Source organism: Gigantopelta aegis, chromosome 8, assembly GCF_016097555.1.
Source record: "Gigantopelta aegis isolate Gae_Host chromosome 8, Gae_host_genome, whole genome shotgun sequence".
Taxonomy (NCBI): domain Eukaryota; kingdom Metazoa; phylum Mollusca; class Gastropoda; order Neomphalida; family Peltospiridae; genus Gigantopelta; species Gigantopelta aegis.
In genome coordinates, this window is record NC_054706.1 from 40,353,777 (window position 1) to 40,365,790 (window position 12,014).

The window sequence follows — 12,014 nt, forward strand, 5'->3', positions numbered from 1 at the left end:
TTTCACATATCATAGCTGAAAAATGTAGAATAATGTTTCCGTAAATATCGTATTCGTGTTTTTGTCGGTAGATGAACGCAGTTTGGGACGTCGATGGTAAATACATTTTCGGAAAGAACGCAGCTTTAACAAAAACCTGGTCACTACTATCGAGTTTCAAGTCGTCCTCCATATAACATAATTATAGCATAAGCAGATTTAAATATACAGTTTTTATGTGTAATACAACTCCTAATTTCGTTTTTATATTTTATTTTGTTTATAGTACTGACAGTATTATCCATTATTACTGATTTTACTTGTTCCGAACACTCAGATTTAGAGAAACATGTATTTTGCTTCAGAAAAGATTAAACTGTGATATTTTATATGTACATGTAAGTACCTCCAAAATGTGTGTAAATAGGCTCTTGGGGAATCCCAAAAATCTGCAGATTGAATTAGAATAATTTGTTGGAAGTACATTTTGTATCACAAATATCAATGTTAATCATTTTAAAAATTGATAATTTTTCATCGTTACAAGTACAGTCACAAATATCATCAATACTAATAATTTAAAAATCATTTTCCATCTTTAAAACAAAAAAGAAGAAAAATAGTTTGTTTTGTTTAGTGACACCACTTGAGCACATTGAATTATTAATCATTGGCTATTGGATGTCAGACATTTGGTAATTTCGACATATCATCAATATTAATCATTTTTAAAATCAATCATTTTCCAGTGTAGCTACACATGTATGTAGAAATTTGTATTTAAAAATTTAGCTGAACTGGTTTAACTACCTTGGTAGTTTGTTTATTTCAATTCTAGTTTAGTTTGAGGGTATGCTCCTGTAGACATTTTTGAAAATTAAATGTCCTGAAATGCAACTTCATATATTTTTTCTGACATAATTTTCTGAGGTAATTACCAGTAATATTTTGACTCCGAATTATTCTCCTCCATGCCCGAAGTACATGTGTAAGTTGCCGTTTTTGAAGTTTCTTATCAGGATTTTCTCTGTGATTATCATTCTTCTTTTAAAGAGACATTCCTCACTCTGTAGTCATTGTAACATGTTGTGTTAACTGGGCTTTTTTAATCATTTAAATTACGTGATTACATTTTCTTGCTTAGATTATCAATGTTGGTATATCCAGTGTCTTTCTGGTCATCCTAATTTTTGCAGTAGTTCCAATTATATTTTACTTCTTAATTTTTTTGAGGTAAAACTCCATTCAAGCGAACGGTACTAAAACCATTACAAGGACACAGAATACAATATGTAATCAATATGTAATTTTAATAATTTAAAAAGACTTTGTGAAGTCAGGAATGTCCCTTCAATATCTTATTTGTTTTTTGTTATTAAACTTTTGTTTTATGTTTTTGTATTTGCAGTTTGTTTCATTTGTGATTAAAACACCATTTAAATAATTCTCGTGCAGTCTATGATTGTTGAACTATTCCTCATTGCAAACTGTTTAAATAATAATCTTTTCATTATATGCATCTTTAATAATAATAATAATACAAAGTGAGATGTGTAAAATAGTAAATTGTAAGGATATTTGTTATGTTTTGTATTTCCAGGTGGCCAAATCCAATCTACACTGGAGCATTTGGTGCCGGCTTGTTTCATACACTTTTTTTATACTTTTATTTATTAATGCCCAGTATCCTTTGTGGTAAAGCCATCATGATAATAAACAGCACTGAGAAAGCTTTTGGTGTGATTAAGATATCAGTTTGAAATTTAAAAAAAAGAAAAGTTGATTTACAGGCCCGCGGAGCCGTAAATGGGGGGGGGGGGGCCCAGATTTTATATATATATCCCCTATATTGGATGGCAAACACAGTTATATCGATACTTGGTCACAAATGAAATCCGCTGTCGCCACATGGCTACTCTTTCCAAATAACAGCAAGGGATCTTTATGTGCACTTCCCACATCCCACAAACAGGATAGCACACACGGCGTCCTTTGATAGACCAGTTACGGATCACTGGTTGGGACGGGAAATAATCAGGCCCACTGAGGAGGATTGAACCTTCAGCAAATGGAACCTCAGACAGACGTTCTTGTTATGTTCCGCTCCCTAACTTGCATAAGATCATATCATTTCATTGTATACATACAGAGTTGAGTTGCATTTTCCTCAGGTGCTGTTGGGCGAATAATGTTATAACCTCATTCACATCTATATCTTGGTCATAATGAATCGTTAGGAGCGCCAAATTAGAAAGATGATCCTGTCCCATAGAAGAATGCATGTATGTATGTAGTCGCCGGATGGTGCTAAAGCATCGCTCACACTCGCACGAAGTAACTGGTAATGTGCAGAACGAAGTTATTAGGAAACATTGTTGTATCACAAGCTTTTAGCGCCTGTGCGAGGGAGCTCGGTTTGTCTATGGCTGTCCTAAATTTTTGCCGCCATTGATCCAATTCCGTTGTCACAAGATGAGGTGTTGGTAAATCATCAACATACATCGCTATAGCTTATTTAACCATACCGCTATAACTGATTTGGTAATTAAGGAGTCCGACGGGTAGCAAACCCGGCTACATTATCCCAGTCATTTGGGGACAAGGACTTTTATATGCAAAATCCAATTAAATTTTTTTCATTTGAGCAGCTATGGGCCTGGATTTAGAAGTAAAAGGTTTATTGGATTTCCTGTTTTTTACTCACCAGTAACAAACTTTTTATCAGATTTGTTTTTTCAATTTCCCCCTCCCCACTGAATGATTACTGACACTGTGACTTGCTGGGCAGTCCTTGGTACTAACTACAGAAAGAGTGAAAATATACCATATTTTGTTTTCATTCCTGGTATTTTTGTTCGTCTTGCTCAACCCACCTGTAGAATACCAGTGAAATGAGAAACAAAATTAAATTACATTGCTCTTATAAAGTGAACCTGGAGAAGTTTGGATACAAGAGAAGAAATCTACCGGTATGTTAAGATACAGACATTAAATTGTTTCAGGATTAGTGCAGTTAAAACAGAAATGGTGCATAGTTTGTTTCTCAATACACCTTGATTATTTAGACAATTTCCCAATTACTATAATTTTTTGTTTTGTGCAATAATGATAAATAAATTTATGTTGCATTTGTTTGTAGTATACAGTTTTGCAACAGTGTTTTAGGTTGATTTTTAGTAATGCATTCTAAATTGAGAAATTAACAGAATAACCTACCCGGTAGCTATAAATGAAAGTATACTCTTCAAAAAAAGTAGAGAAACATGAAATATTAATTTTAATATCAACTATTAGACCGAACATACGTTTTGACCACAGACATCCTAGTAAAGAATGTTCAGGTCTGTTTATCAACACACCGAAACACATTCCATAGTTTGCACATGCATCATGCAGTTGCCCCATACATGTGCGTGGGGTGTCATTCTCGATTTTTACAATTTCCAGGAAGGTCCATTAATCACTGTGGAACATTATTTCTGTCAATCTTTTTCATTCTGTTGAGTAATTTTTATTGTTTGAATTTGCGATTTACTGATAAAAAAACGTCAACTTTCAAATTTCACTTTTGATCCCAATCGTCCTTCAAGATCTTTGGTGGTCATAAAACCTACTGTAATACTGAAGTTCTACTGGTTGTAATGTTTGCCCAATTAATTCACTATTATCATATAACCATTCCCCACAGCTAATATACCTTACAATTTTGGCAATTGTAAATTCTTATTAGAGTTCCTCTACTTTTTTAAAGAATATATTTGTTCACTGTTTACTGGCATTAAATGATTTTATTTACATTTTGTGCTGCAGAATCTGTAAGTAAAAGTATTAATGTTGGATACATAGGGCCGAATTTAAAAAGCGTGTAACTACGTACATTTACAATGCTTAAACACCTGCGTTTAAGAAAAACAGGCTTCGTAAATTCGGCCCAAAATGTTTATGTCTTAAGTTAGTTTTCCTGACGGACCAATCAGATTTGACCAACTATGTGTGGCTGATGGTTTTCACACCAATATTTGCTGTTGTGCTCATTGGACTGCTTGGTATGGTTCTCTTTATGGATCCAGGTATGATATATTTGGTTTAACTTACAATGTTGTTGATAACTTAATGCTTATCGGTACTACCGTAATCAAAGCCAGTGTTGGAAAGTACTATTACTTATGAGTTCACCATGTTTTAATATCTGTATGTAATTTCACAGTACCGACGAAACCATGCAAACATAATGAGATGTTAGGAAATACAGAATTAACTCTAATTATTTTTTTTTATTTTTTTTATTTTATTTTAAGAGAAAGATCTTGACTTCAATCATCAGTGCCACATTTGTCTTTGTATTTTGTGCACAATCAAGTATAAAATGAAATAAAACCCAGATAGGTGCATTCAATAATTATATATAACTACCATAAAAATATATGCAGAATATCTTTATGTATGATCAATTGAGAAACTGTAGTTTATAATACTTTAAATTTCTCCAAGTTCATTGATTTGAAACATATTATTACATATATCATTATCACTTAGTAACATTATAAATATACAATGTAGTACAGTGGAATTACTTTGTATTTCTCTACATTGAAGCACTTGGTAACATTATAAATATACAGTGTAGTACAGTGGGATTACTTTGTATTTCTCTACACTGAAGCACTTGGTAACATTATAAATATACAATGTAGTACAGTGGGATTACTTTGTATTTCTCTACACTGAAGCACTTGGTAACATTATAAATATACAATGTAGTACAGTGGGATTACTTTGTATTTCTATACACCGAAGCACTTGGTAACATCATAAATATACAATGTAGTACTGGGATTACTTTGTATTTCTATACACTGAAGCACTTGGTAACATCATAAATATACAATGTAGTACTGGGATTACTTTGTATTTCTATACACTGAAGCACTTGGTAACATCATATAAATATACAATGTAGTACTGGGATTACTTTGTATTTCTATACACTGAAGCACTTGGTAACATCATAAATATACAATGTAGTACTGGGATTACTTTGTATTTCTATACACTGAAGCACTTGGTAACATCATAAATATACAATGTAGTACTGGGATTACTTTGTATTTCTATACACTGAAGCACTTGGTAACATCATAAATATACAATGTAGTACTGGGATTACTTTGTATTTCTATACACTGAAGCACTTGGTAACATCATAAATATACAATGTAGTACTGGGATTACTTTGTATTTCTATACACTGAAGCACTTGGTAACATCATAAATATACAATGTAGTACTGGGATTACTTTGTATTTCTATACACTGAAGCACTTAGTAACATCATAAATATACAATGTAGTACTGGGATTACTTTGTATTTCTCTACATAACAATGAAGCAATGTTTTATATACAACTTAGATCATTTAATAATCTTGTCATAGTAATTTAACAAAATTGCTAAGAAATGCATTTAGGCCCATGCACAATTATTATTATCTTTTTATACTTGAAATGTGACTTTGTACTTTACAATTTCAGTATGTTCAGTTAGTCGTCTAATGTCTGTTCTCACAGCAATTTTTCTATGTATTAACCTGCTAATTTTAGACTACTTTGTATCTACTACAGATCCTGAACATAATGATAAAATGATATTAATAGAAATGAGAAAGTATAATTAATCTGTTAGTCTCAACGAGGTCAGGATGACGTAATGTCATCTTATTGTTAATTTGAAAAAGGCAAAAATGCTGAAACATGTTATTAAACTTCTGAACTGTTGGTGCTGGTGTTTTATTGAGAGAAAGAGACAGAGAGAAAGAGAATATTTGAATTTGATAATCTGACAGCATTATTTTTTTTTTTACAACATAGCATATTTAAAACAAGCATTGTAAATATATGCGGTTAAACATGTGTACGTCAAAAATGGGTTTTGTAAATTCGGCCAATTAAATATATCACCATTAGCCTATCTGAAACAATTACTATATACCCAATAATTAAATTCAGTTTTGTTGATTCATTGTGACAAAATGTTAAAACTCCTAAGTCTTCTAAAAATGTTTTACTGCATTACATGTGAAATGCAATAAAACATTAATAACTCTTGGGAAATGGTAATTTGTTTTCCTTAACAATTGAATAAGCCATTTTGTACAGCAGAGCAACATTGGCCATGGCAGTGGGCAACAACTTGAAAATACATATTTAAAAAATAATAAAATTAGGCAGGGCCATTTTGAATGGGCGGAAGCTTTTGGTATGCTGATGCCAGTTTGTGGCTAATTTATATATATATTTTAAATTATTATATTATTATTATTTTTTTATAAATTGATGCACATTATAGAGTGGTTCCTGAGTTTTTTCTTGAGACAAACTTTTTAAATGGGGGTATGTACAATATATATCAATGCACTTAATACATGGGGGAAATAAAGGATTATAACCCCCCCCCCCCAAAAAAAAAAACACAAAAAAACACATTGGTATACGGTTGTTTGAACACTGACAAAGATAACCTCTTAAAAGAAACATGTCAGTGAGAGATGCTGCTGTGTATGTGCTCTATTGCTTAACTACAAGGTATAGTTTTATTTCACATTCAGGAACTGTGAAGGAGTCTGTTATCAACGTGGAAACTGGTCGGCCCAAGACACTGTATGACATTGTTACAGCAGTCCCACCAGGGAAGCAAAATGAATACTGCATTGACTGTGAGGTATGGCATTCACCAATCAAGTTAGTAATGTCTAGAAAAAGGTAAAAGTAATGTACCTTTCTTTATAAATATTGTATGTGGTGACAGTCTCGGTAATAATTTAGGAGTCATGAATTAATATCCTTATAAGATAAATGGGGATAATTGTAAATTGGCTAGTTTTAGCAGGACATTGTGCAAGGGGTTTCCAGACTGGTGAGCGAAATGTTTAGAGGTTGGTGGGGGGGGGGGGGGGGGGGGGGGTAGGTCATGCTTTCTCAGTAAATACACTGAAAAAGAACATTTGGTTGGGGGTTCAACCCCAAAACCCCTCCTCAGCACATGCGCCTGAACCAGGGTTCCATTTTACAAAAAGATCATCACTATTTGTTGATTGTAGTAACTTATGAAAAACAAAAAAACTTATGATCATTGTTATGGTTGGCTTTACAGCCATTTTACAAAGCAACTACCCTCTAATGATTAGCATGTTCTTTGGAAACCAGGGAAATTATACCTTTATTAATTACTGAACATTTTAACATGTCACATATATTTTTTACTGGTATCAAAACATCTTGGATGTATTAACTGGTACCAGAACATTGAACACTTCCATGTTGATTTTTGAATTTTCATTAATTTGTATATACTTTTAATAAGGTAGCATAAGTGCTACACTGGGCATTTAAGGAAAATGTAACATATTATATGCTAAATGTTATTAACCTTGTAAAATGCATTATTATGGCATATATATCTGTATAAAAAAATAACCATTAGAGTCCAAGAATATAAGGTGACATTTGTGTCTCAGAAACTTGATAGAAAGTAAGTTGCCTTTGTGCCCCTTTTTTTAAGGAAATGTTTGCCTTCAGGCCATTCCAACTTGCCTTGGTGCCCTAATTTTTGTTATTAAACTGAAGACAACACTTGCCATGCCTCCCAAAAAGTGAAATTTGACTCCTGTAATATACATAGACTAGATCAATTTTGATACAACTCAGTTTGTTAATGGCTTATAAGTGCCTCAGACCTATTATAAACTTTCAGTATAGTTTACTGGTAGTAAGTTAAATTTCATTCTCAATCAGGTTACTAAAGTAAATATATAAAATAGTTATGGTCACAACGGTAGATAATTACAAATGCAGTAGGGCAACGATTGCTTTGTAAAATGAGATTCTGAACTGTAAATATCAGAGTACCCAAATATCTGTAATTCATATTTGATAGGTGATAGTATTCTGTCATTTGGAATTTCTACTGCTCTATGCCTTTCCTCCATGGTAGAGAATATCGACCTATTAGATTAAAATTTTACTCTCATCTGAAAAATTGCCTTCTTTAAAATTACAACCTCCAAAAGCATTTTTCAGCTAATAATTGATTGGCAAATTTGTTCCTTCTTTTTAAAAATTCAGTCTATAGATGGACAACAAACTCGTCAAGTTTTCAGTGCATGATGTATGTACATTAAATATACCTTCTTTTTTTAAAAAGGGAATTACAATTTTTTTTTTTTCAGATTGCCTGCCCCGCATGGACAAAGCACTGTAAATTGTGTGATCATTGCTACAAGGACATGGATCACCATTGCCTATTTTTACTCAAGTGTATTGCAGAGAATAACCATGTCTACTTTGTATGGTTCATTATGGCTTGTGTCGTCTCCATGGTTACATTTGTGTTGTCTGTCAGATGTTACTGCCAACTACTGTACAGCCTTGCACTGGGAGAAACCCTTCTGCTATTGTTTCACACTGATGGCTGGCTCTTTTCTCTGACCATTCTGAACTCCATATCGGTCTTCTGGGGAGTGCAGCTCCTGTACTTCCAGTTGAACATTATTTCTAAAGGATACACCACGTACTTCCAGCCACGTGACAATATTGACATACTTACAGCAAGCGAGAAGTTCATGAATGTATTGTGTTTTTTGTTGAAGAGAAAATCATACATTGAAAATCCCATGTTAAAACAAGAACAACAACTTTATTACAATGTATAAGAAACCAGCATCGAGCCACTTGAAAGTGGATCACATGACTTCTGCTCCATGCATCTGGCTATGTTAAGTTCTGTTCAAATTTAAACTTATTTTATGGTCTAATGTATTGTCATATTACATGTATAAACAATTATGTCTGTGATAAAATCAATACTTTGACAGAAATGTTGAAAACTTTTCATCAAAATATTAAAACAATCATGAGTTGTGTCAGTTCAGATGAAGAAAAATTGAAAACATTTCATCTTTTAGAAAAATGTGTCTGGTAAGTGCATCTTTGAAAGGTCTCACTTAAAACTAAAATTGGTTTTACTTGTTTTCACTAAATGTACTTCATTTTTATCTCACATTAATTAAATAAAAGAAGTTGGCACTTGTTTTGAGCTGCACCAGTTGAAGATAGCCGTGTTTAGTGTAAATAACAACTCGTGGACCGATTGGCACCTCTCTAATGCAATACTTTAATTATTATTTTTTCTAATATCTTACATTACATTTATAACAATGCTTTTGTTGTGGGTTTTCTTTTGTTTATATATAAAATTTAACAAACATTGTGGTGGTGTACGTTACCAGTTAGGCCTAATAATACATCAAATAATTATTGTGCCAGTATGTGAGTTGCATTGTGTACTTGCACACATTAATTTCATGATTTGCAGGGTAAATGTAACACAAATTTAAACATTTAAGTAATTAATGTCAAAGATGTACATCATTCTGAGCCAGTTTTGCAATGGTCATCCATGTCAAGTGTCTGAAATAATGCAGGGTATTACTTGTTCCTCATACTCTCTATCATTAACTCAGACATTACTGTATTTCTGCTTTTTAGCACGATTCATGTTTACTGCGAGAAAGGTCTTAGCTAATTATAAATTTTGTCAATTAAAACAAACTGGGTTTATAATATTCACTTTGAGTACGTGTTGTGGAGAGATTGTAAAATGATATTTACAGTACAAGAAGTAGGCAGGAAGTACCCTTTCAGTTTAGAGGCTTTTTGAGCATTACAGAACTTTGGTTCTTAATAACTTCTCTTTTCAGGGTTGGACAAATCTAAATCTGTTTCTGATTTAATTTATACACCTATTTTGTTTTGGTGAAAAATGTGGGGGCAGGTGGGGGTGTTCAGAATGAATTGGTAGGCAAGTGAGAAATGTGGGGGCAGGTGGGGGGTGTTCAGAATGAATTGGTAGGCAAGTGAGAAATGTGGGGGCAGGTGGGGGTGTTCAGAATGAATTGGTAGGCAAGTGAGAAATGCCCATATTTTCATAGTCTTGATAGTCTGTTGGAGTCTGCTTAACTCATTCTCTTCCCACTGGTATGGCCGGTTAATACCTTGTTTGATCTTATACTTAATCACAATAATTGATCTTGCAATGATATTTGTTGGTAAATCTTGTGGAAGTTAGTTACAGTTAGATTAATCAGAGTCATGTTTTTATGTGAAGCCACAAGACATCGGATACAAACATAATTATAACTACCCAGTTTTGACTCACTTGACGAGTGCATGAATAGTCCGTTTCATAAATAAACACTTATACAGGAATTTGCATTGTCACACCCATTAAATCAGAGCCATATACACTAACTGCATCTAAGCATATATCCTGGCAGTATATACCAACTATTCTTTGGTGCAATTACACAAAGTAAATCCAGTAAAAATGTATGTGCAAACGAAAGTAACATCTATACTAAGTAATCTGTAAATTTTAATCTGACATATGAAAGATTTACACGAAGAGTCCATTGGCAAAAAGTAACAATTTAAGTGCTGTTTGGTGAACTTGTGAATCTGCCACTATCCTATTTTATGAACAGCCTGGTTCATTTGTGTATCTGAAATGAGTAAATAGATGTTAAAGTATTAATTGTCCCAGATTTAAAGTGACGGACCCTAGTTTTTTAACACCATATAATATTTTTCACTATTAAAGCCATTTTTGATAATTGAAAGCAGACATTACTTAATTTTTCTTCTTTGGATTATCCATTTCTGTACATCCAAAGTGTTTCTGGTCATCTTGGTGTTTCTAATACAACAAAATGTCTGTGGGAGGTGTTCATATTTTTTTTAACACCTCCATCTGAGAATTAATGATTAAGAAGACAAGCTCTAAGCTATTTTTAACACAGCAGACCCTTGTTTCACTCAGTTATCCATATGCATTACAGGTTTGTAGATAAGCCCAACTTAATGTGCCTTTTTATATGTTGAAACTAGAGCCTGCAACTTTAAAATGTTCAATTACTTAAGGAAATAATTAGCAAACTCCATAGCTAAGAAAATAGTTTGCAAATCTTAAAGGGCCAAAATACGATAATTAACAAAGAGCTATATTCTGTATATATTAGTAATATCCTAGCTTCAATCAAAATATGCAGTGTGCTTAATTGTATCCAGTCATTTAAAACATTTTTAGAATGCTTAAAATTGTAACATAATTGTTCTTATAACTGATGCATGACTGAGGTCTTCAAATGTATTTCATTTCAACTTATTTTCATGTTTATATCCATTAAATGGTTCACATTCTCTGACCTTGGTGGTCAGTAGGAGTGACGTCAGCCTCAAGTTTGATTGTTTAACCACTACACCACTGAGGTTGGTGTCACATGTGTATGTTATATGTACTCTGCTATGTGTTTTCTACTTAATTCATTTGGTGTGTAATTTGTGCCTCTATGATAAATTACCACACATTTTATAAAACATAAATATTGCAAATATTTCTTATATACATGTATTTGTACTATTTGTAAATCAAAATCAAAATAAAACTATTACATTAAAGATTAAAATTCTTATGTTGTTAATACATATTTTTGGTTAGCATGCAACACAAATGAGCCCATAACGTGAGTCAATTCAATGACAATTACCATCCAGGTATTAGGCCACCCACCCATCCACAACATTAGGTTAAAGAATGGTTAAAGTTAAAAATATATCAAATTTACAACTTGGGTTTTGGCCCCTGTGTTTACAAAAGTCTTTCTGGTACATGTCGGTTATATTTTATATACATTTGCAGACTTAATGAGTTTAAGCATAGCTAACGAGTACCAGAATTCACTTTGTGGAGTGGGAAGCAATCTTGCATTTTAAATTTTTATTTGGAAGCAAATCCTAGAAATTGTAAAGCAATTCCAGAATTAGTCTTAAAATCAGACTTCTTGTTAGACTTGTGGTGTAACCTATTTTTAATTGCAATTAATGTGACCTAATGGCGTCATTTAGACAGATTATATAGAGTATGGTTTAATTTTCTCTTATGGTCTTCAAACAGTTCAATCTTTTTGTGGATCGCTTTAATCT

General features: G+C 32.7%; 1 protein-coding gene across 1 annotated transcript; it reads left to right on the forward strand.

Annotated features, from left to right (window-relative positions):
• The first annotated feature begins 1,583 nt into the window (after nucleotides 1-1,583).
• LOC121379098 (palmitoyltransferase ERF2-like) lies at nucleotides 1,584-11,491 on the forward strand. The gene is made up of 5 exons (XM_041507566.1): nucleotides 1,584-1,662; nucleotides 3,957-4,049; nucleotides 6,584-6,696; nucleotides 8,204-9,857; nucleotides 9,909-11,491. The coding sequence occupies exons 1-4, from the start codon at nucleotides 1,656-1,658 to the stop codon at nucleotides 8,684-8,686; spliced, it is 696 nt and encodes a 231-aa protein (XP_041363500.1). The 5' UTR covers nucleotides 1,584-1,655; the 3' UTR covers nucleotides 8,687-9,857; nucleotides 9,909-11,491.
• The last annotated feature ends 523 nt before the right edge of the window (nucleotides 11,492-12,014 follow it).